We start from the raw sequence: 24,790 nt of genomic DNA on the forward strand, positions 1-24,790 counted from the left end.
ATGTGGAAAGCTTTATGAAATCAGAATTGCCACAGTTGTATTATTCTGCTTTGGGCTTAGTGAAAGTAGGATTTTACTCATTTCTTTTTTTTTTTTTTTTTAACCTTTTGAACAGGGCTTGTTGGCATACCCCGTTTTTTTCTGCATTTTTAAAAAATTTATTTCTTATATACAAGACAATAGTGGAGTGCATTACATTCACAATTATCCATTCACAGCACAATTTTTCGTAACTCTGTATAGAGAGTACGTTCACGCCAAATTATGCCATTATACGTGAGCTCTTTTTTTTTGCATTACAATTCTTTTTAAAATTTTATTTTAGTTATACATGGACACAATATCTTTATTTTGTTTATTTATTTTTATATGTTGCTGAGGATCGAACCCAGGGTCTCTCAAGTACAAGGCGAGCGCTCTACCACTGAGCTACACCCTAGCCCCTACAATTCTTAATATACCTTTATACCACAATTTATCATAGGATTTTACTCATTCTTCAGTATGCAGTCACTGGGTTCATCTACTTCTTGTAGAGGATATGCAAAGTCAGAATGTACTTCATAATGAATGGTCAAATTAAAGTATCATAAACATTAAGTGCTCATGTATATTTAGTGTATTCTGGATATTTAGTGTCTCCTATATTTATTGTCTTTTATGATTGATATATTATGAATATTTATACCCAAATGCCTCAAAAATATTAGGTGTCCCTGTCTATGTTTAATATGGTATACTCCGCTTGCTTATTTTATTCTTACTATAACTCATGAATTTAACCTATGAAAAACAAATATCCAGGTGCAGTGGCACATGCTTGTAATTGGGAGGCCAAGGCAAGAGGATCATAAGTTCAACAATTTAGCAAGCCCTTAAGCAACTAGTGAGATTTTATCTCAAAAAATAAATAAATAAAATGGATTGGGGATATAACTCAGTTACAAAGCACCCCTGGATTTAATCCCCAGTACCAAAAAATAAGAACAAAAACAAAACAAAAACATCCTCACATTAATCTATATTTAAAATATCCTAAAGTTTTTCCCAATGTTTTATGAACTACAATCTTATTTATTAATGGAATTCAATGTTCTCAAAACAAATGTACATTTCCAAGGTTGTTTTGTAAAATAAGGACATATAAAATCACCACTATTTTCTAAAATCATTTTGTTGAAGAAAATGGTAACGCCAAATAAATAGAAAAAATATATTCTCAAAATATGACTTGTTTATTTTTCTCCTTTTGTTGAATATCAGAGAAAATTTTGTCATAGGCTGGATCCAACTTTTAGTTGAGCATTTGGGAGTTGCTTTTCCTGAGTACTAATTATCTCTTACCACTGACTTACACTATGATAAAAAAATGTAAGATCCAAGCCATGGGGAAAATTACTCAGTCCTACCAAACCTAATATTAAAACTAATTAAGTTGATCTGGTGTCTGTTTTGGTGTCAATACCATGCCATTTTTGTTACTACAGCTCTATAGTATAATTTAAGGTTGGGTGTTGTGATGCCTCCTGCTTCACTTTTCTTGCTAAGGATTGCTTTGACTATTTTGGGTCTCTTATTTTTCCAAATGAATTTCATTATTGCCTTTTCTAGTTCTGTGAAGAATGTCATTGGGATTTTAATAGGAATTTCATTAAATCTGTATAGTGCTTTTGGTAGTATGGCCATTTTAACAATATTAGTTCTGCCTCTCCAGGAGCATAGAGATCTTTCCATCTTCTAAGGTCTTCTTTAATTTTTTTCTCTAGTAATCTGCAGTTTTTATTGTACAGGTCTTTCATCTCTTTTGTTAGATTGATTCCCAAGTAGTTTTTTTTTTAATTAATTTTTATTGTAGGTTGTTCAAAACATTACATAGTTCTTGATAACAAGTAGTTTTTTTTTTGAGTCTATTGTTAATGGAGTAGTTTTCCTAATTTCTCCTTCTGTAGAGTCAACACATTTGATATATGTGTTGATTTTATAACCTCCTACTTTGCTGAATTCATTGATGAGTTCTAGAAGTTTTCTAGTGGAATTTTTTGAATCTTCTAAATATAGAATAATGTTGTCAGCAAATAGTGATTGAGTTCTTCTTTTCCTATTTGTATCCCTTTAATTTCTTTCCTCCTAATTGCTCTGGCTAGAGTTTCAAAGATGATGTTGAATAGAAGTGGTGAAAGAGGGCATCCTTGTCTTGTTCCAGATTTTTAAAAGGAATGCTTCCAATTTTTCTCCATTTGGAATGATATTGGCCTTGAATTTAGCATTATAGCTTTTATGATGTTGAGGTATGTTCCTACTATCCCTAGTTTTTCTAGTGTTTTGAACATGAAGGGGTGCTGTATTCTGTCAGATGCTTTTTCTGCATCCATTGAGATTATCATGTGATTCTTGGTTTTAAGTCTGTAGATGTGATGAATTACGCTTATTGATTTCTGTATGTTGAACCAACCTTGCATCCCTGGGATGAACCCTACTTGATAGTGGTGCACTATCTTCTAAATATATTTTTGTATGCAATTTGCCAGAATTTTATTGAGACTTTTTGCATCTATATTCATAAGGGATATTGGTCTGAAGTTTTATTTCTTTGATGTGTCTTTGTCAAGTTACTATCAGGGTGATACTAGCCTCTGAATGAATTTAGAAGGGTTCCCTCCTTTTCTATGGTACAGAATAGAAGACACAGAGACAAACCCACTTAAATACAGTTATCTCATACTAGACAAAGGCATCAAAAACATTCACTGGAGAAAATATAGCCTAGTCAACAAATGGTGCTGAGAAAATTGGAAATTCACATGTAACAAAATAAAATAAAACCCCTATCTCTCACCCTGCATGAAACTCAATTCAAAGTAGATCAAAGACTTAGGCACTAGAACAAAGACCCTGTGTCTAATAGGAAAAAAAAATGTGGGCCCAAGTTTTCGCCATGTTGGCCTAGGATCTGACTTCCTTAACAAGACTTCTAAAGTATAAGAAGTAAAATCAAGAATCAATAAATGAAATGGATTCAAACTAAAAAGCTTCTTCTTGGTAAAGAAAACAATCAATAATGTGAAGAGAGAGCCTTCAGAATGGGAGAAAATCTTTACCACATGCACTGCAGATAGAGCATTAATCTCCAGGATACAGAAAGAACTCAGAAAACTTAACACCAAAAACACAAATAACCCAATCAAGGTACAATCAATAAATGGGCTAAGGAACTGAACAGACACTCCACAGAAGAAATATAATCAATCAACAAATATATGAAAAAATGTTTATCATCTTTAGCAATTAGAGAAATGCAAATCAAAACTACTCTAAGATTTCATCTCATCCCAGTCAGAATGGCAATTATCAAGAATACAAGCAACAATACATGTTGGTGAGGATGTGGGGGGAAAAGTACTCTCATATATTATTGGTGGGAATGCAAATTGGTGCAATCATTATGGTAAGCGATATGGAGAGTCCTCATAAAATTTGGAATAGAACCATCATTTGACCCAGCTATACCACTCCTCATTTTATATCCAAAGGACTTAAAATCAGCATATTACAGTGATACAGCCACATCAATGTTTATAGCATCTCAGTTCACAATAGGGAAATAGATAGATGGAATCTCACTCAGCCTTAAAGAAGAATGAAATTATGGCATTTGCTGGTGAATGGATGGAATTGTAGGATATCATGCTAAGCAAAATTAGCCAATCCCAAAAAAACAAAGGCTGAATGTTTTCTTTGATATGCAGGTGCTAATTCACAATAAGGGTGGGGAGGAAGCTAGGAAAGAATAGTTAGATTAGGTAGAGGGGGGTGAGGGGAGGGGAAGGGGGTATGTGGGTAGGAAGGACAGTAGAATGAATCAGACATTATTACTCTATGTACATATATAACTATACAACTGGTGGGATTTTACATCATGTACAACCAAAAGAATAAGAAACTATACTCCATCTATTTATCATATATCAAAGCGCATTCTACTGTTATGTATAGCTAATTAGAACAAAATTTTAAATTTTCAAACTAAAAAAAGCAATATTTTTTAAAAAGCTAATTAAGTTGTATGTCTCTATATTGTTTTTCCTAAAGATCCTTGGATATGCCTGCTTATTTGATGTCATCCATATCTCGCCTCAGACATAAAGAAACAATCAAATCAATAGGCTCAGATGAGATCTTAAATGAGATAAGTATTTAACACTGCTATAAAGTATATTATTGATTGTTTGCTGTGAATTGCAACTGGTTCCTAATTGGCCTCTCCATCTCTATTTTCTTTGACTTCCAATTTACTTTCCTAACATAGTGAAGATCTTCTTTATAAAATTCTAAGCTTTTTATTCTCTGCTCTCAGTGTCTGTAGAACAAGGTACAATCTCCTTGAAATGGCTACCAAATGTTCAATCTTCTGGCCCTTGTCCACCAACCAGCCTCAGTCCTGTCCACCCCACAGCCGAGTCTCACTGCTCCTTGTTCTACAAGGCCTCCTCTGGTTTCTTCTGCATGCAGTGGCCTCCCCACCTTCTCAACCAGTATTTTCTCTGTGATGTTCTCCTTGTTCTAACCTCAGAAACTTAATCATTCCTTGACTTTAACATATTTCTTCTGTTTTATTTCTTATGTTCCTTCATACTTATTAGTTTATTATTTATTTTCCCCTGGTAAACTTTAAAATTCTTAAGGGAAAGTTCTATTTATCTTTGGGCCCTGGAAAGTAGCTGATGTGGATAGGATGAATGGATGTTCATTAAGTCAGTGGATGAATACTGGCCATTTGGAAAACTAGTTGCAATCCAGTTGCCAAGTAATTTCCTAGCTTTCTACCTGTACCAACTAAGTAAAATATTTCAAAAATCTAGTCAATGTTTATTATGTGTTTCAGGATACCATACATCCTTTTATAGAAGTTTCTTTTCAGCATACAGTATACCAAACCAGTACTGCAAATGGATCTCATCCTTGCTGGAATGAAGAAATTAAAGTAGATTTTATGTAAGTTGATCCATTTTCCTGAGGCTTTTTTTTTTTAAAAAAAGTAAAAGAAAATTGTTTTCCTAAGCCATTAATTAAAAATAATGATACACTTTAAACTTTTAAATTGTGAAATATTTAATTCATATAAACTAATATACATAATATATAGTATATATAAGTTCTGAAGATAGATAATAAAATAAATACCTGCATCCAGATTTAAAAAATTGAATATTACCAATTCCTTAGAAGGCCCTCTGTACCATTACTTAACTATCCCTTTCCCAGAGGTAAAAAAAAAAAAAAAAAAAACATGAATTTGTGTTTGTCATTCTCTCTCTTCCTTTATTTTACTTCATACATATTTTCCCCAACATTTATGTATGCATGTTTTCAGCTTTATACAAATTGAGTCACAATTATATATTCTTTTTTAATCTTGTTAATTTACTCAAATTATTTTGAGAGATTCATCCTTGTTCATAATTATGGTCTAGCTGTTTGCTCTGGTCTGAATGCACCCCCAAGGTTCAGTGTTGGAAACTTAATCCCCAGAGCAGCTGTGTTGGGAGGCGGAGCCTAGTGGGAAGTGTTCAAGTCATGATGGCACTTCCCTCACAAGTCAGTTAATACTTTTATAAAAGAGGTAGAGGGATTGTGTTCCCCTGATCTGTTCTTCTGTCATATGACAATATAGCATCTATTCCCTTTTGGTCTTTCAGTTTCTCATCATGTAAAGACACAGCACAAAGGCTTTCACCAGACTCCAGAAACTGGTGCCTTTTTCTTGAATTTATAGCCTCTAGAAATATGAGAAACAGGGCTGGGGATGTGGCTCAAGCGGTAATGCGCTCTCCTGGCGTGTGCGGGGTGCTGGGTTCGATCCTCAGCACCACATAAAAATAAAATAAATATGTTGTGTCCACCGAAAACTAAAAATAAATATTAAAACAAAGAAATATGAGAAATACACTCTTATTCTTTATAAATTACCCAGTCTCAGGTATTACATTATAGCAGCATAAAATGGGTTAAGACTGCTGTTTATTTTTTTCACATCTATATAGTATTACATTGTATGAAAACATAATTTATTTATGCTTTCTTCTGTTAATGCACATTTGTCTAATTTTCTAATTTTCTTGTATTGCAAGCAGAGTTGCTGTGGACATCTTCCTATAGCTCTGTCTTTTCCTTTTTTTTTTAAGGAGTTCTCTGTATCTTTTGGATATTAGCCCTTTGTCTCTTATATGTGGTGAAACTACTTTCCCTAATGCTTGGGTTTTCATTTTCTTTATAATATATTATGATGAAAAATCAGTTATTAATTTTACTATCATTTTCCTTTATGGTTTGTGGTTTTTTTGATCTTGTTTAATTTTGTGCTTATCTTCTGAAACACACGTCTAAGAGTTTTTTTAATAAGACAGTGGCTCTCAAACTTTTTGTGCATTAAAATCACCTACACGGCTTCTTAAAACAGATTTCTGGGTTCACCTCCCTAGTTTCTAATTCATTAGGCCTTATAATTACAGTCCTAGCAAGCTACCAAGTGGCACTAATGCTGCTAATCAGGCAACAAACTTTAAGAACCTCTCCTCTCTCTAGTCCAGGAGCAGAATTGCTTTGTTGTAGTTGAATTCAATTTCAACTTCACTAGATAATGCCAAACTGTTTCCTAAAGTGATTGTACTAATACACATTATAACAACAATGTATAATTGAAATATTTTTTATTTTTTCTGATATAATGGATCTAAAATGGTATTTTCATTGTGGTTTAATTTATATACTTTTTCCAGGCATAGTGGCACACACTTGTAACCTAGCAGCTCAAGAGGCTGAGGCAGGAGGCTTGCAAGTTCAAAGCCAACCTCAGCAACTTAGCAAAGCCCTAAGCAAGTTAGTGAGACCCTATCTCAAAATAAAACATTAAAAGAGTTGGTGATGTGGCTCAATGGTTAAGAGCCCCTGGGTTCAATCCCTGATACAAAAATTACACTCTTATTTTTAATATATATATGTATATATATACATATATATATATATTACACTCTTATTTTATATATATATTACACTCTTATTTTTAATGAGGTATTTTTTTTTTCTTCAGCTTCTTAAATCTAACAGATTTTATTCTTTAGATCAGTTTTAGGTTTACAGTAAAAGGGTGTGGAGAGAGTTCCTGTGTACCCCCTCACTACAACACAGCCTCTTGGCATCAACATGCTATATTATTGTGGTATATTTGTTACAACTGATGAGCCAACATTGACACATCACTGTCTAAGAGTTTTTTAAATAAGACAGTGGCTCTCAAACTTTTTGTTCATTAAAATCACCTACATAACTGTCTGTCATCAGCCAGTATGCATGGTTTACATTAGGATTCACGCTCTGTGTTGTACATTCTGTGGGTTTTGATAAATATACAGTGCCATTCACCCATCATTATAATATCATACAAAATAGTTTCACTGCCCTAAAAATTGTATGCTCCATCTGTTTGTCTCTCACTCTTCTTAGAACCACTAATCTTTTTATTGGCTCCACATTTTGCCTTTTCCAGAACAGTGTTGTATGAATCAGGATTCTTCAGAGAAACAGAACCAAAGCGGGGTGGGGGGGTGGGGGGTGGGGTCCACAGGGAAGTCAGTCTTTTTAGTGTTTTCAACTAATTGGAAGAAGCCCACCTTTATTGTAGAGAGTAATCTGCTTTACTCAGAGTTTATTAATTTTTTAAATTGCAACCAAAATACACTTTCACAGAAACATGTAGAATAACATTTGACCAAATATCTCTGAAATGTGGCCTCACCAAGTTGGCACATGAAATTAGCCATCACAGTCATATAGTCGGAATAATACAGTATGGAAACCACTGAGCTGCATCCCCTGCCTTTTGTTTTTATTTCTGATTTTGAGACAGAATCTCACTAAGTTGCCCAGGGTGGCCTTAAACTCCTCCTGCCTCAGAATCCAAAAGCTGGATTACAGGTGTGGGCCACCACCCTGGCTCCTTCATGTCTTATCATGGTTTGATAACTCATTTGTTTTTACCACTGAATAATACTCCATCGTATGGACATGTCAGAATTCTATTTGTCTGTTCACCTTGAGCTTCTTTTCATAGGCTTTTCAATCATTAGTATTTTATTTTCTGTACATCTTCCTATTGCTCTGTCTTTTCCTTTTTTTAAGGAGTTCTCTGTATCTTTTGGATATTAGCCCTTTGTCACTTATATGTGGTGAAACTACTTTTCCATAATGATTGGGTTTTCATTTTATTTATAATATATTATGATGAAAAATCAGTTATTAATTTTACTATCATTTTCCTTTATGGTTTGTGGTTTTTTAAATCTTGTTTAATTATCAGTGGTCTCCTTTACTTTCCTTACTTTAAAACTTAAATTAATTTGCATTGAAGTTTTAGAATCCTTGCACTTTCTAAACAGCATGTACATATATATCTTTCTATGCTATTCCTATATATAAAAGGTGTAGCTGATAAATCATAATTTTTAAGCCTAAAAGAAATACCCAACTATGTTTCTTGCTACCAGGAAGGAACAAAACAGACTAGAATTTCTTGATTCTGTAACTAAATGTGGTGTTTAGGAACACACACTCACACACATACACAAAACCCAGGGAAAATTGATATAATTAAATATGTACTTTCTCTAATATAGCTGTGCTTTACTTCTGGGTACAAATTTCTGATCAAGCATCTGTAGCTGTTAAATATGTAAATGTTTTCCTAATAATATGATGTTATTTTTATCTTTAAAGGTGGGAAAAATGATTTCTTATTTGTATATGCAGATGAGGACTGTCTTATGGATTGAATGTCATATAATTTATATGATTTTCTAATTTTTTTAGAACTTTGTATTAACATTTTATATTTCACATTATTTTATAGTTCATATATGATTATATATGATTGTTTATATGCTCTTATATTATTTATATAATTTATCTAGTGTTAACATAGTCATTTCCAACCTCTTATATGTAATTTTGTATAACATTGAGGGTCTCCCTCCATTTCCATGCAATTTCCCTTTTCTCTCCCTTTCCCTCCCACCTCATGTCTCTGTTTAATGTTAATCTTCTCTTCCTGCTCTTCCTCCCTGCTCTGAGGGGAAGGGGAAAATAAACAAGGAGGGAAATGAATTACAGTAGATGGGGTAGAGAGAGAAGATGGGAGGGGAGGGGAGGGGAGGGAGGATAGTAGAGGATAGGAAAGGTAGCAGAATACAACAGTTACTAACAGGGCATTATGTAAAAATGTGGATGTGTAGCCGATGTGATTCTGCAATCTGTATTTGGGGTAAAATGGGAGTTCATAATCCACTTGAATCTAATGTATGAAATATGATATGTCAAGAGCTTTGTAATGTTTTGAACAATCAATAAAAAAAAACATAGTCATTCCCATCAACAAGTCTTAGAGACTCAGTAGAACTAACATAATCATTTACATATATATGAAGACATTGTGTAGGCTATATAAACCATCACATTCCAGCTGCCACTTTACATGGAAACCTCCAGACCCTAACCAGGATGTGCAAGGAGAGGGAGACCCTGAAATCATATGCCATGACTTCAATTGGATGAGGAAAAAATCATAATAGACTAGTGTGCCTTTGAATTTTGTTAGCTCAGATGCTATGGATACTTTTACTAACAGTAGAAATCAAATTTGTTCTTCCATATTTAATATCAGCTCAGTTGTATTTTCAGAGTCTTTGGCTATAGTTCCCAAATAGCTTTTCTTATTTGACTGCCTGTGTAGATATTGTACCTCTTGCTTTGCCCTTCATTCATACTTGATTTCCTGAAATTTTATTTATTTTTTAGTTGTAGATGGACACAATGCCTTTATTTTATTTATTTATTTTTATTTAGTGCTGAGGATCGAACCCAGTACTTCACATGTGCAAGGCAAATGCTCTATTACCAAGTTACAACCTCAGCACTTTCCTGAACTTTCCAGTCTTTGTGTATGAAGGAGAGTGTTCATTTAAAGAGAATATTATATTATGTCAAATTCACTAATTAGTATATCAAATGTATTTTCTTTAAAAGTTTATAAAAGTAAGCTGGGCATGGTGGTGCACACTACTCAGGAGGATGAGGCAGGAGGATCACAAGTTTGAAGCCAACCTGGGCAACTTAGTGAGACCTTTTCTCAAAATAAAAGATAAAAAGAGCTGAAGATGTAGCTCCGTGGTAGAAGTGGTAGAGTGCTTGCCTGGCATATTCAAGGCTCTGGGTTCAATCCCCAATAAAAAATAAAAGCTTGTAAATGTAAAATATGTGGTTAGATGTGTTTGAAAATATTTAGAATATTAATTTAGACATTGAAATTAGAAGAAGTATACTGTATTAAATAATTTGGGAGGACACAAACAGATAAATAAACTTCTAAGTGAACTAAAGACTAGAGAGTGTTTTCATTCTTGCAACTGTAACAGTGACCTAAATCAAGAACACACTTGGGTTCAACTGAATGGATCTGACAATTCAGCCAAGGCAAAATCATATAGGGACCACTTTTTATGGCCTCCAAAATAAGTCCCCTATTTCTCTTCTTCCTGTAACATTTTAGTGACTAAAAATCCATGCAGATAGTAATAATAAATAATTCACAAGTAGTACATAGCCCTCTAAGCCGAAGTTTGGAGGAGGAACTATGGCAAATTTTGAGGAAAGTTTGAATACAATACAAGATAATTCAGAAAGACTTGAAGGATTTAAGGGATATTCTAAGATAACAAGCTTCAAAATGTCTTGAGGATGATAGTTGTCCCTCCTTCTGCCTGCCCTGCCCTGCCTTAGGGCTTTCCAACATGAAAGGAAACCCTTGAGCAAATTAGGGGAGTTAGTTGTTAATTTGTCCCTCAGAAATGTAAGGGACATTTTAGTTTAAAATTTCTCTCTAAATTCAACTAGCATTTTTCAGTTATCACTACCTATTGGACTCAGAAAGTTATAGGAACCGTTAAGACATCCTTTGAGATAGTACCTGCTTCTTTAAGTAACAGTCTTTAACAAATAATGTTTGAGCTGGGTGCAGTGGCACACTCCTATAATCCCAGCTGCTTGGGAGGCTGAGGCAGGAGGATCACGAGTTCAAAGCCAACCTCAGCAAAGTGAGGCACTAACCAACTCAGTGAGACCCTGTATCTAAGTAAAATACAAAATAGGGCTGGGGTTGTTGCTCAGTAATGGAGTGCCCCCGAGTTCAATCCCTGTACCACCCCCCCAATCAAAAAAATAACACAAACCAAATGATGTCTGAGCTCTGCCACTTGGTGGCAACACCAATAATTGAGCTTCAATTACCCCATGTATGATAACCTACTATACAGGATTGAGATTTTCATCTTAGTTGAATGTTTGATGGAGATTCGATACTCTAGCTGGAGCTGAGAGTGGAAGGTCATTGCTTATGATATATACTGTCATTTCTGTTACTTCCAATATGTACCTAATCAAGTAAGCTATCAGCAGACAACTTGCAAAATTAAATATACTCTATTATCCCAATTTCTGGTTGGAGAAAATAAACATGAGAAAAAGAATAAGCTTTGCAGTTATTAAGTAATCATATCCATGAACTGGAAGCAAAAGAGGGTTTTTATTTGGGTTTTTTTATATTCTTTGTTTATTTTGTAATCCAAGGGATTGAGCCCAGGGGAGCTATACCTCAGAGGTATATCCCCAGCCCCTTTCTATTTGGAAAGGTTCTCACCAAGATGTCCAGTTTGTCCTGAAATATGTGATCCTTTTGCCTCAGCCTCCTGGGATTTCAGGAATGTGCCACTGAGCCCAGAAAGAGCATTTCAACCATATATATAAACCAAGAATTTAAGATAGTAGATAATCTTAATACAACATTTCCAGATAATGTTTCAGTGGATGGCTCTGGTGGAAGCCTTTCTGCTTGATAGTTAACATTTTTACTTTTCATCTTAAAAGAGATATAAGGTAAATTCCAAAGCACCTACTGATTCTAATGGAAGGTCACAGCTAGTCTTCAAAGCATGCAGCTTTTTCTAGGTTTATGTTTTATAAAGAAAGGGATATGACAATTTTACCATACTTTATGAATAATGCTCTCAGAAAATAAATGGATTTTGAAAAAAATAAGCACTTACCTATGTTTTTCTTATTTGCAGCTCACCAGGACATGATTATAGCTTCTCAAGCTTATCTAAAATAAAAGACAATATCTGTATCAACATTTTTGATGAAATGATAATTGAAAAACATGAGGTAAAGTAGAATAATTGCAAAGTCAATGTTCAAATAATTCTAAGAAGATCCAACTGTTCAACTCAGGACAAGTGGTGTCCTTACATACATAAAATTTGTGTGTGTGTGTGCTACTAGAGATTGAACCCAGGACAGCACATGCTAGGCAAGTGCTCTAGTACTAAGTTATATCCCCAGCCAAGTTCTACTTCTTTTTAAAATTCTTTTACAACTTTTAAATAACCTTTTATAATTTACCCAAATCTTTATTTAGTTGTGTATTGTATCTCTTTCTATTTGGGGATCATAGTAGTCTTCACATGTATTCTGGAGCAGGGCAATAGGCAGAGCCCTATCCTAGACAAAGCTGGCCTTTTGACAAATCTTAACAAAAGTTTTTACATTTGAAGCTAATCTATTCCCTCTTTCTAAATATCATTCTGTTTAGGTAGATGTGGAAACAAAGTTTTATATATTGTTAATTTGTAAGGGACATATGAAGTTAACATTAATAATATTGCATCTGAAACTTGAATCTATCAGAAAGACTAAGAGAGCCCATATTTTTCTTTCCTTGTGAAAAAAGGGGCAAAATATTTTTATGTTGCACATTGCCAAACTTAAATCAACCAGGCTCTTATTATCCTTCCAAAAATACATTTAAATTCTCATGCTGGTATAAAGAATTATATAATTCTCCATATAACTTATTGATAACAGGTTACTTTTATTCAGTTTCAAAATATTGAATAGCAAAATAAATCCCTGTTATGGTCTACTTATGAGGTATCCTCCAAAAGCTCATGTGTAAGACAGTATCATAATTTTCAGTGGAAATTATTAGATTATGGAGATGTAAACTAATCGACTGATACTAGTTAACTGGGTTGTAACTGTAAGCAGGTAGGGTGTGGCTGGAGGAAGTAGGTCACTGTGGATAGGCCTTTGGGGTTCATATTTTGTCCTGGTGAGCAGAGTTCTCTCTGATTCCTGATTGCCAAGCTGCTTTCCATCTGCTGCGTCTTTCCACCATGATGTTCTGTCTTACCTGGGGCTATAGCTGTGGAGTAGGCTGACCATGGACTGAACCTCTGAAACAATGAGCCAAAATAAACTTTTTCTTCTCTAATTATTCTTGTCAGGTCTTTTGATAACAGCAATGACTGAAACAATCCCCCTTAATTTTGCCTTTTAAGAATAAATAAAATATAGTAAAATAGAACACGTTTAGAGATGTACTCCCTAGGTGACCAGTGCCCTCAAACATTTTAATTATCAGAGTGGCATCGTTTGGAATGTCAACTGTTTGGACACATCTAATTATCTTTACTCAAAAATGATATAATGTAATTAGGAACACACAAACATAATCCTGAAAAAATTTGTTCCAAGAAACGATTTTAGTTTGGAGGATACAAACTTGGTAAACTGTTTTCTGTAGTTTTGTGTTTTAAAAGAGTGTATACCTGTGGGATGCAAAGTGTACATTTAACACACAAAGAAGCCACAATTAATTAACATCACAGTTACACAGATGTCATATGTATAAAATTAGCTTTTATTCTTGAAGCAAAATTCACAATTTATGTTTTCATGGAATATAATTATGTGAGTCTGCCTGTAACAGGTTTACATAGACTAATAATACTGAAAAAAAATCAAAGAATATCTTTGTATGGTTTAGGAAGCAGGGCTAATAATCCCAAAGAGATTTATCATGGAGTGTAAAAATGCAGTACATCTCATATACACCATAACAAAATATGTTGTACAAAAGAGAACACTTACCAGTTACCTTGCATGTATTAAACCTTCATAACTTTAAAAACTCTTGTGTAACATTTAGAAAAAGCTCAAATACACAGCATATTTAGCCTTCCGATGTATACACAACTCTAGTCACAGATATATAGTGTCAAATATATCCTATAACCTAAAATAACATATTTAATTAGAGTTATAAAGTGATCACTTAAAAGATTTTAAAATAGACAGGTACTTATACAAACCTTGATTCTTTGAAGACTTAGTTTTCCTAAGAAAACCTAATAGAAAAATAAATTGTCTTGATAAAATACAAAGTCTTTGTTCTTTTTTTTTCAAAAAATAATGATATTTATTTTAGAATAGCAGCATATTGCAATGGGAATACATTCTAAACTATGGGCATATTCAAAGAGGTTGAGGCAAGGGACATTTTTAAAGGCAAAAAATGGAAATGATTATATCACATATTTTGAAACAATAATCTTTGGCCACAATGATTAATAACCAGATTGGTACCAGACAGTTGCTGGACAGATGACCACATTGAAGTATTTTTTGTATAAGGTTGCAGAAGCCTCCATGCAAGCTTATAGTTCTGACTGTCTTTTGTTGTGGTTACTACTAGGCAATCATGCATAAGAACCCCTCCTTCATAACTTCCAGCCTTATTTACTTCCTTAGGTTAGGGTTGACACAAGCAACTCCATTTTTATTTTAATAACTTTCACAATTTTTTACAATAGATACACACATATATATTGATTGATAGATAGCTAGATAGATTTTTTTTTCTCTAAGCAACAATAAGGTGTGGCAGGGGGCAGATGATCAATTGTTCTACCACTTTAACATCTGTTGCCATGTGACTTACTAATAATTTTTTTTCCTAGGCTAGAAGTCCTCCCTTACCTGACCTGGTTCTTCTCTGACATCATACATGAGAACTTATCAACAAATGTAATGAGTTCAAAAAATAATAATTTCAAGAAAAATATTTTTTGTTAAAAATCTTCCTTTTTATCATATATTTCCACAAGACAATTAGAAATTATAACAATGTAATGTGGACTCACATTTCTTTTCAAGACTGTGTAACTCTCACCTTGAGAGTTGTTAACTCTTTACAAGGAGATCTCTGTGCAGAACTGAAATGAGCTCCTCTCCTTGTTGATTTTCCCCTTTCAAGGGGCTCCTGTTGACAGCTCTGGCTGTAGAGACACTGCCTAGATTCCACTCTTTACTCTGCCACTTTGTAAACTGGCAAATGTATGTGTTCTGAACATCTCTGTGCTCCAGTTTCCCCAACTGTAAAATGCAGGTAGTGGCCTGGCTATCCCCCTGGTGGGGTTTTCTGTCCATCAAACAAGTTAGAAGGTGAAAGGTACAGAGAACAGGGCCTAGACTACAGAGATGCTGAATGTAAAGATGCTGCTACCTGTACCCACAGAAGATTTGTAACAGATGAAGATAAACAGCAGAAGTACCTGGATTAGGGAAATACAGGACTCATAGAACCAATGGCTACATAGAAAACAGAGAATTTTCTACAGAGTCCTATGTAGTTATAAGAGCTGAAAAGTTAGCTCTGAGCTTCCTGGAGATCATATTAAAAAGGGAAATAGTTACATATCTTAATAGACAAAAAGAGAAACTGTACAGTCTATGGGGAGAAAATCAAAGCTTTTTATAGATTTTAACTCTGAGAGAATTTGCTCATATTAAATTTCATAATGGGGACACAAGAAGTTTAAACCTCTCACAACAGGAATGAATTTCATAAGATTATTTGTTATTAATTTTTACTTGGAAATCATTTCAAACCTATAGAAATACTGCAAAAAAAAATGGTACAAAGAAGTCCCCCATATTCTTCACTTAGATTCCCCAAATGTTATGTTTGTTCTGTTTTTTTTAAATTGGTTGTTCAAAACATAACAAAACTCATGACATATCATCTTTCATACATTTGACTCAAGTGGGTTATGAACTCCCATTTTTACCCCAAATACAAATTGCAGAATCACATCGGTTACACATTCACATTTTTACATAATGGCATATTAGTGACTGTTGTATTCTGCTACCTTTCCTATCACCTACTATCCCCCCTCCCCTCCCTTCCCATCTTCCCTCTCTACCTCATCTGCTCTTGTTCAGTTCTCTCCTTTGTTTCCCCCCGCCCATTCCCCTCACAACCTCTTATATGTAATTTTGTGTAACATTGAGGGTCTCCTACCATTTCCATACGATATCCCTTCTCTCTCCCTTTCTCTCCCCCAACTCGTCTCTGCTTAATGTTAATCTTTTCCTCATGCTCTTCCTCCCTGTTCTGTTCTTAGTTGCTCTCTTTATATCAAAGAAGACATTTGGCATTTGTTTTTTAAGGATTGGCAAGCTTCACTTAGCATAATCTGCTCTAATGCCATCCATTTCCCTGCAAATTCCATGATTTTGTCATTTTTTAGTGCTGCGTAATACTCCATTGTGTATAAATGCCACATTTTTTTTAATCCATTCATCTATTGAAGGGCATCTAGGTTGGTTCCACAGTCTAGCTATTGTGAATTGTGCTGCTATGTTCATTGATGTGTCAGTATCCCTATAGTATGCTCTTTTAAGATCCTCAGGGAATAGTCCGAGAAGGGCAATAGCTGGGTCAAATGGTGGTTCCATTCCCAGCTTTCCCAGGAATCTCCATACTGCTTTCCAAATTAGCCGCACCAATTTGCAGTCCCACCAGCAATGTACAAGAGTACCTTTTCCCCACATCCTTGCCAGCACTTGTTGTTTGACTTCATAATGGCTGCCAATCTTACTGGAGTAAGATGGTATCTTAGGGTGATTTTGATTTGCATTTCTCTGACTGCTAGAGATGGTGAGCATTTTTTCATGTACTTGTTGATTGATTGTATGTCCTCCTCTGAGAAGTTTCTGTTCAGGTCCTTGGCCCATTTGTTGATTGGGTTATTTGTTATCTTATTGTTTAATTTTTTGAGTTCTTTGTATATTCTGGATATTAGGGCTCTATCTGAAGTGTGAGGGGTAAAAATTTGTTCCCATGATATAGGCTCTCTATTTACCTCTCTTATTGTTTCTCTTGCTGAGAAAAAACTTTTTAGTTTAAGTAAGTCCCATTTGTTTATTCTTGTTATTAACTCTTGGGCTATGGGTGTCCTATTAAGGAATTTGGAGCCCGACCCCACAGTATGTAGATCGTAGCCAACTTTCTTCTATCAGATGCAGTGTCTGATTTGATATCTAGCTCCTTGATCCATTTTGAGTTAACTTTTGTGCATGGCGAGAGAAAGGGATTCAGTTTCATTTTGTTGCATATGGATTTCCAGTTTTCCCAGCACCATTTGTTGAAGATGCTATCCTTCCTCCATTGCAGGCTTTTAGCCCCTTTATCAAATATAAGAAAGTTGTGATTTTGTGGATTGGCTCTCTGTGTCCTCTATTCTGTACCATTGGTCCACCTGCCTGTTTTGGTACCAGTACCATGCTGTTTTTGTTACTATTGCTCTGTAGTACAGTTTGAAATCTGGTATCGCTATGCCTCCAGATTCACACTTCCTGCTTAGAATTGCTTTTGCTATTCTGGGTCTTTTGTTTTTCCATATGAATTTCATGATTTCTTTATCTATTTCTACAAGAAATGCCATTGGGATTTTGATTGGCATCGCATTAAACCTGTAGAGAACTTTGGGTAATATCGCCATTTTGATGATGTTAGTTCTGCCTATCCATGAACAGGGTACATTTTTCCATCTTCTAAGATCTTCTTCTATCTCTCTCTTTAGGGTTCTGTAGTTTTCATTGTATAAATCTTTCACCTCTTTTGTTAGGTTGATTCCCAAGTATCTTATTTTCTTTGAGGATATTGTGAATGGAGTGGTTTTCCTCATTTCCATTTCAGAAGTTTTGTTGCTGATATACAGGAATGCCTTTGATTTATGCATGTTGATTTTATATCCTGCCACTTTGCTGAATTCATTTATTAACTCTAGCAGTTTCTTTGTAGACCCTTTTGGGTCTGTTAGATATATTATCATGTCATCCACAAATAGTGATAATTTAAGTTCTTCTTTTACTATTTTTATGCCTTTAATTTCTTTTGTCTGTCTAATTGCTCTGGCTAGTTTTTTAAATAGAAGTGGTGAGAGAGGGCATCCCTGTCTTGTTCCAGATTTTAGAGGGAATTCCTTCAGTTTTTCTCCATTTAGGATGATGCTAGCCTGAGGTTTAGCATATATAGCTTTTACAATGTTGAGGTAGGTTCCTGTTATCCCTAGTTTTTCTAGTGTTTTGAACATAAAGGGATGCTGTACTTTGTCAAATGCTTTTTCTGCATCTATCAAGATGATCATATGGTTCTTATCTTTAAGTCTATTGATGTGGTGAATAGCATTTATTGATTTCCGTATATTGAACCATCCTTGCATCCCAGGGATAAATCCTACTTGATTATGGTGCACAATTTTTTTGATATGCTTTTGTTTCGATTCGCCAGGATTTTATTGAGAATTTTTGCATCCAAGTTCATTAGAGATATTGGTCTGTAGTTTTTTTTCTTTGAAGTATCTTTGTCTGGTTTTGGGATCAGGGTGATGTTGGCCTCGTAGAATGAATTTGGAAGAGCTCCTTCTTTTTCTATTTCTTGAAATAGCTTGAAAAGTATTGGTATTAATTCTTCTTTGAAGGTTTTGTAAAACTCCACTGTATACCCATCCGGTCCAGGGCTTTTCTTGTTTGGTAGTCTTTTGATGGCTTCTTCTATTTCTTCCTTTGTTATTGGTCTGTTTAAATTGTGTGTGTCTTCCTGACTCAATCTGGGCAGATCGTATGACTTAAGAAATTATTGGTATCTTCACTATCTTCTATTTTATTGGAATATAGGGTTTCAAAATACTTTCTAATTATCTTCTGTATTTCTGTAGTGTCTGTTGTGATATTGCCTTTTTCATCCCATATCTTAGTAATTTGAGTTCTCTCTCTTCTTCTCTTCATTAGCATGGGTAAAGGCCTGTCAATCTTATTTATTTTTTAAAAGAATCAACTTTTAGTTTTATCAATTTTTTCAATGGTTTTTTTTGTTTCAATTTCATTGATTTCTGCTCTGATTTTAATTATTTCTTGTCTTCTGCTATATTTGCTGTTGTTTTGCTCTTCCTTTTCTAGGGTTTTGAGGTGTAGTGTGAGTTCATTTATTTGTTGGTTTTTTCTTTTTTTTGAGGAAAGAACTCCAGGAATTGAATTTCCCTCTTAAAACTGCTTTCATTGTGTCCCATAGATTCTGGTATGTTGTGTCTGTATTGTCATTTATCTCTAAGAATTTTTTTGTCTCCTCCTTTATGTCTTCTGTAACCCATTGATCATTCAGTAACATATTGCTCATTTTCCAGGTGATGCAGGATTTTTCCTTCCTTCTTTTATCATTGATTTCCAGTTTCATTCCATTATGATCAGATATGGTGCATGGTATTATCTCCACACCTTTATATTTACTAAGAGTTGCCCTATGGCACAATATATGATCTATCTTTGAGTAGGATCCACATGCTGCTGAGAAGAACGTGTATCCACTTGATGATGGTTGATATATTCTATATATGTCGGTTAAGTCTAGGTTATTGATTGTGTTATTGAGTTCTATAGTTTCTTTATTCAGCTTTTGTCTAGAGGATCTGTCTAATGGCGAGAGCAGTGTGTTGAAGTCACCCATAATTATTGTGTTGTGGTCTATTTGACTCTTGACCTTGAGGAGAGTTTGTTTTATGAACGTTGCAGCACCATTGTTTTGTGCATACAAATTGATAATTGTTATGTCTTGTTGGTGGATGGTTCCTTTTAACAGTGTATAGTGTCCTTCTTTATCCCTTTTGATTAACTTAGGTTTGAAGTTGATTTTATTCGATATGAGTATGGCCACTTCTGCTTGCTTCCAAGGACCATGTGAGTGGTATGATTTTTCCCAACCTTTTACCTTCAGCCTGTGTATGTCTTTTCCTATCATATGAGTCTCCTGAAGGCAGCATATTGCTGGATTTGTTTTTTTTGATCCAGGTTACTAGCCTATGTCTCTTGATTGGTGAATTTAAGCCATTAACATTTAAGGTTACAATTGAAATATGGTTTGTACTTCCAGTCATGTTTATTTATTTATTTATTTTAGTTTGGTTAGTTTTTACTCTTTGGTTATTTTTCTCCCCCTTTACTGAGATACCTCCCACTGTTAGTTTTGGGTGCTATTTTTCAATTCCTCTTCTTGTAGTATTTTGCTCAAAATGCTTTGCAGTGCTGGTTTTCTGGCTGTGAATTCGTTTAGCTTTTGTTTATCGTGAAATATATTAATTTCATTGTCAAATCTGAAGCTTAATTTTGCTGGATACAATATTCTTGGTTGGAATCCATTATTTTTCAGCGTTTGAAATACATTGTTCCAGGATCTTCTCGCTTTCAAAGTCTGTGATGAAAAATCAGTCGTTAACCTAATTGGTTTACCCCTGAATGTAATCTGCCTCCTTTCTCAAGTAGCTCTTAATATTCTCTCCTTGTTCTGTATGTTGGCTATCTTCATTATTATATGTCTTGGAGTTGGTCTATTATGGTTTTGAATGTTTGGGGTCCTGTAGGCTTCCAGGATTTGGCAATCCATTCCATCTTTCATCTCTGGGAATTTTTCTAGAATTATTTCATTTAATAGGTTGTCCATTCCTTTGGTTTGAACCTCTATGCCTTCTTCTATCCCGATGACTCTCAAGTTTGTGAGATTTAAGCATCCTTTCTGTGTTAACATCTTTTCAAGTTGATAAACTTTGTCTTCATTATCTGATGTTCTGACTTCTACTTGATCTAGTCTATTTGTAATATTCTCGTTTGAATTTTTAATTTGGTTTATAGTTTCCTGCATTTCTAGGATTACTATTTGATTTTTTTTAAGATCTCTATCTCCTGGTAAAGCTCGTTCTTTGCCATTTGAATTTGTTTAATTCGTTTTCAAAATATACTTTCATTGCTTGGACTTGCTGTCTCATGTCTTCTCTAATATTCCGTTCCATCTGAGTTAGGTATGCCTTGAGTTCTTTCCCTATCCATGTTTCTGATGCTTCTAGGTCCTCCTGTAGATTTAAGTTGTCCTGCATTGTTTGTAATCCTTTTTTCCCTTGTTTTTTCATGTTGTTCACATTATTTTCCAGCTCTGTTTGATTGCTTTGTAACTCAATAACCAGTCCAAATAAATAGAAATCCTTCCTCTAGGTTTCGGTGTACCCCAATTTTGCTGTAAATTCCTAACAAGATAGCTTTTTGTCGTTCTAACTCATTATTCACCTGCACAGTGACGCGGTACACGGGGTGTGATGCACTCTATTCTCGGCCATCTTCAAAGTCTTTGTTTTTTAAGCCAGTTCTTTGTGAACGTTAATATTAGCAGATTGCTGTTTGTTTGTTAAACTTATTGCTTTCAATATAGAGAATTAGAGTCTGGTTTTATATCAGTTCATTAAAATTTGACTTTGGAAAAACTATTAAACAACTTAATTCCAGCTGACTTAATCACACATACAAATTTCCTAAGGTTTATTTTTGTAAACCTTCTTTGACTTGACTTAGAGTCTCTACAACTTATATACAATCCTTTCTCATCAAAAATCATTCCTTTCTCCTTTTAACTTTCCTTACCAATAATATATCCCCTCAGCTATAACTTTCTTATGTCTCTTTTCTTTTACTTAATATTTTTAAAATTTATAATTTGAAACGAGCCTTACATATTTTCTAAATTTAGGTAAATTATTACTTTTTTCTCAGTAAGATAAATACTTTTTTGCATATTTTTAAAAATCAAAACATATCTTAAAGCCTTAAACATGTTAATTAGAATGTTAACTCTCAGCAACCTTGCTTTTTAGTGAAGACCCAGAAAAAAAAAGAAATCTTAATTGCTTTTCCACATACCAACAATTCATTAAAACACATTTATTAATATACTGTTGTGAGTGAGCTATGCCTTTAAAATAGACCAAACACATTTGTCTTTACACAGTGTCAGAATTTATTGAATAACAATATATTCACAAGCTCCACCACTCTCAGTGGTTTCAACTCACCAAATACTTGTGGGTCACCTGTATTCAGAAGCCAGACAATCACAAGTTCTTTATTTCAATCTCATCTCTATAATACTGAAGTCCCACATCACACTTTATACAATGATATAGATTACAGAAAGTTTAAGAAAGGGTTAAGGTAGAGGAATGGTCAGTGTAGCAGAATAAATTTATGGGGAAGGAGGAGAGATGGGAAAGGGTAGGAAATGTGGAATAAATTTGACAAAATCTCACTATGTATGTATAAATGTAACAGGTGAATTCCACCTTTATGTGTATTTGTACAGACCAATTAAAAATAAATAAACAAGGAGGACTCAGGAAGCAGAGAGAGGGAAGACACAGAGGGAAAGGGCCACAGGGAAGATGCACCTTTCTAGGTCACACCCCTAATGACTCACCTCCTTCAGTCATGGCCCCCAGCCTATAGTTACCAATCCTTCCATTCAAACCAAGATGCACTGATTAACTTATAGATCTCATAGTCTAATCATTTTACTTCTAAATATTCCTGCATGAACAGAAGCTTTTGAGGTATGCCTCATATCCAAACCATAACAGTGACATGGCCTCAAATTTGCAGCTTTCCCGCCTCAGCCTTCTTCCTTGCTGTGATAACAGGCGTATACCAACATATCCAGCTAAAGCTTGTATCCTGCTTTTAGTTGCCCAGAAGGCATCTGTGGGCCCAAGTGAAGAGTCAGTGCTTTTAGCAAAAACACCTCACCTACTTATGACACTGGGGATGAAAGAGCTGAACTGAACTGGATTTGGACTTGGCACAGAAAGCTAGAAGCATCTTCCACATTTGGAATTTAGGTGAACTAAAACTGTTATAAACCCTCTGATCGCCACAAAAAGAACTTTACTCCAAAGATGTTGGTTTAAAAAGGAAAAAAGAAAAAAAAAACTGGGGGACCTAGCCAACATCTGTAATCCCAGCTGAGGCAGGAGGATTATGAGTTCAAGGCCCGCCTGGGCAATTTAGCAATACCCTGTCTCAAAAGTAAAAATTAAAAAGGCTAGGTATCTAGCTCAGAAGAAGAATGCTCTTAGATTCAACTTCCAGTACTGCATTTTCCCCCTCTTTTTAAAAAACATTTTAAATTTATCAGCATATCATTTTCATCATAATCCCTTAAAATAATTTTCCTAGTATTATCTACTCTTCCCTAACTTTATCCAAATGTTTCTAATTTTATTCCATGATTTATTTTGGAAGCATTTAACCAAGACTCATGAAACCAGACGATCTCTTTAAAAAGGACTTTATTGAGCCAACACAGATGCTTCTAGAAAGAAAGGCCAAGTCCTGAGACAAACAAGTTCCGGCAGTAACCACAGTAACCAGCAGTATGGCTCTGTAGCGGTTGGAAAAATGCTCAATGGACCTTTAAAAAGCCAGAGTATTTTATAATGCTAATCTGGGGGAAAGAAAGTATGAATTATTTATAGTCAACTTGTCACTGGAGAAGAGACTTCTCCAGAGAAAGGTCTAAGAAGTTTCCAGAGGGGAGGGGGAATTCGAGTCAGGACAAGGGGGGTTCTTGGCACATGTAAGCGGAAAAAAAATTTCACCTGGAATCTAAGGCATAGACAGAGGTTTATTTAGGAAGTAGATAACACATTCTAGGGAGAATGCAGGCTCTCTTGAGAGTGAGAAGCCCTTCCTGGGGCTGGGGGGTGCAATATTTTCCAGAAAGGCCATGGTTAGGGGCCCGGCTGGAGGTGGAGCCAGGTGGAGCTACACAATTTTGCACCCTGAGCAATTTTCCCTGTGCTTGTGTGTTTCCTTTATTTTACAGGGACATGGGCCAAGGACATGTCACACAAGATTTACAGCTGTGCTTTCTGCTTCTCAGTGGCTCCCTTAAGATCAGTATATCTCTCTCTTTACACTAAATACCTATCTCAAAACTACATTGGCTGTAGACAAGAGAGGATTACACAAGGGTGGGAGAAACTTTGGGGTAGGAGGGCAGAGAATAAGAAGGAATTCGGGTCTAGCTGAGGTTCTAAACAGAATGAGGTGACAATTCAGGGTATAAAACTGTTTTCTTCTATTCAGTCTGTAGTTTCTTAGCTGTATAACTTCCCCCATTTCACCTCCCCTCCATTATTCATCCCTTATAATTAAATTTAAGACATCTCAGAATTTTTCCTATTAAAAAGATTTGTCTAATTTTTAAAGAACCAACTATTGAAATTGTTTTTATATTTCACTTTTTTTGTGTTTTTCTAATTCACTTACTTCTGATTGCATTTTTATTGTTTTCTTCCTTCCAGTATCTTAGAACTGATTTCTGCACTTATTGTAGTAAAAATGTTGAGTGCCTCATTTGTTTGATCTCTTTCCTTCTTGTAAATGTTCCAAAGACTATTGAATGTTCCAAGACTATGAATTCATCTCTAAAAACATCTTAGACTATATCTTTTACATATGAATACCTACTACTTTACTTTTCATTATTTTCTACATATGTTTATTAATTTTCTTTCTTGACCTAATAGGTTTTTTTTAAAATATTGTGTTTTTAAATTTTCAAATGTTTGAGAGAATTTAGTGTAAAACTTTTGGTTTTAATTCTAGTTTCATTACATTGCAGCCAGTTGTATTGGATATTTGGGCCTCTTAGCCACAATTCATTGGTCCCAATTCTGTGGTTGCC

At 34.7% G+C, this 24,790-nt stretch overlaps 1 protein-coding gene across 1 annotated transcript in view; it reads left to right on the forward strand.

Moving 5' to 3' along the window:
* Positions 1–24,790, forward strand: part of Cc2d2b (coiled-coil and C2 domain containing 2B) — a 108,140-nt gene that overhangs the window by 56,815 nt on the left and 26,535 nt on the right. The window contains 3 exon segments of the mRNA XM_076834343.1: positions 4,090–4,210; positions 4,883–4,992; positions 12,171–12,267. Of these exon segments, the coding sequence (XP_076690458.1) occupies positions 4,090–4,210; positions 4,883–4,992; positions 12,171–12,267 (328 nt within the window).

The sequence above is a fragment of the Callospermophilus lateralis genome, chromosome 15 (genome assembly GCF_048772815.1).
Source record: "Callospermophilus lateralis isolate mCalLat2 chromosome 15, mCalLat2.hap1, whole genome shotgun sequence".
Classification (NCBI taxonomy): Eukaryota; Metazoa; Chordata; class Mammalia; order Rodentia; family Sciuridae; genus Callospermophilus; species Callospermophilus lateralis.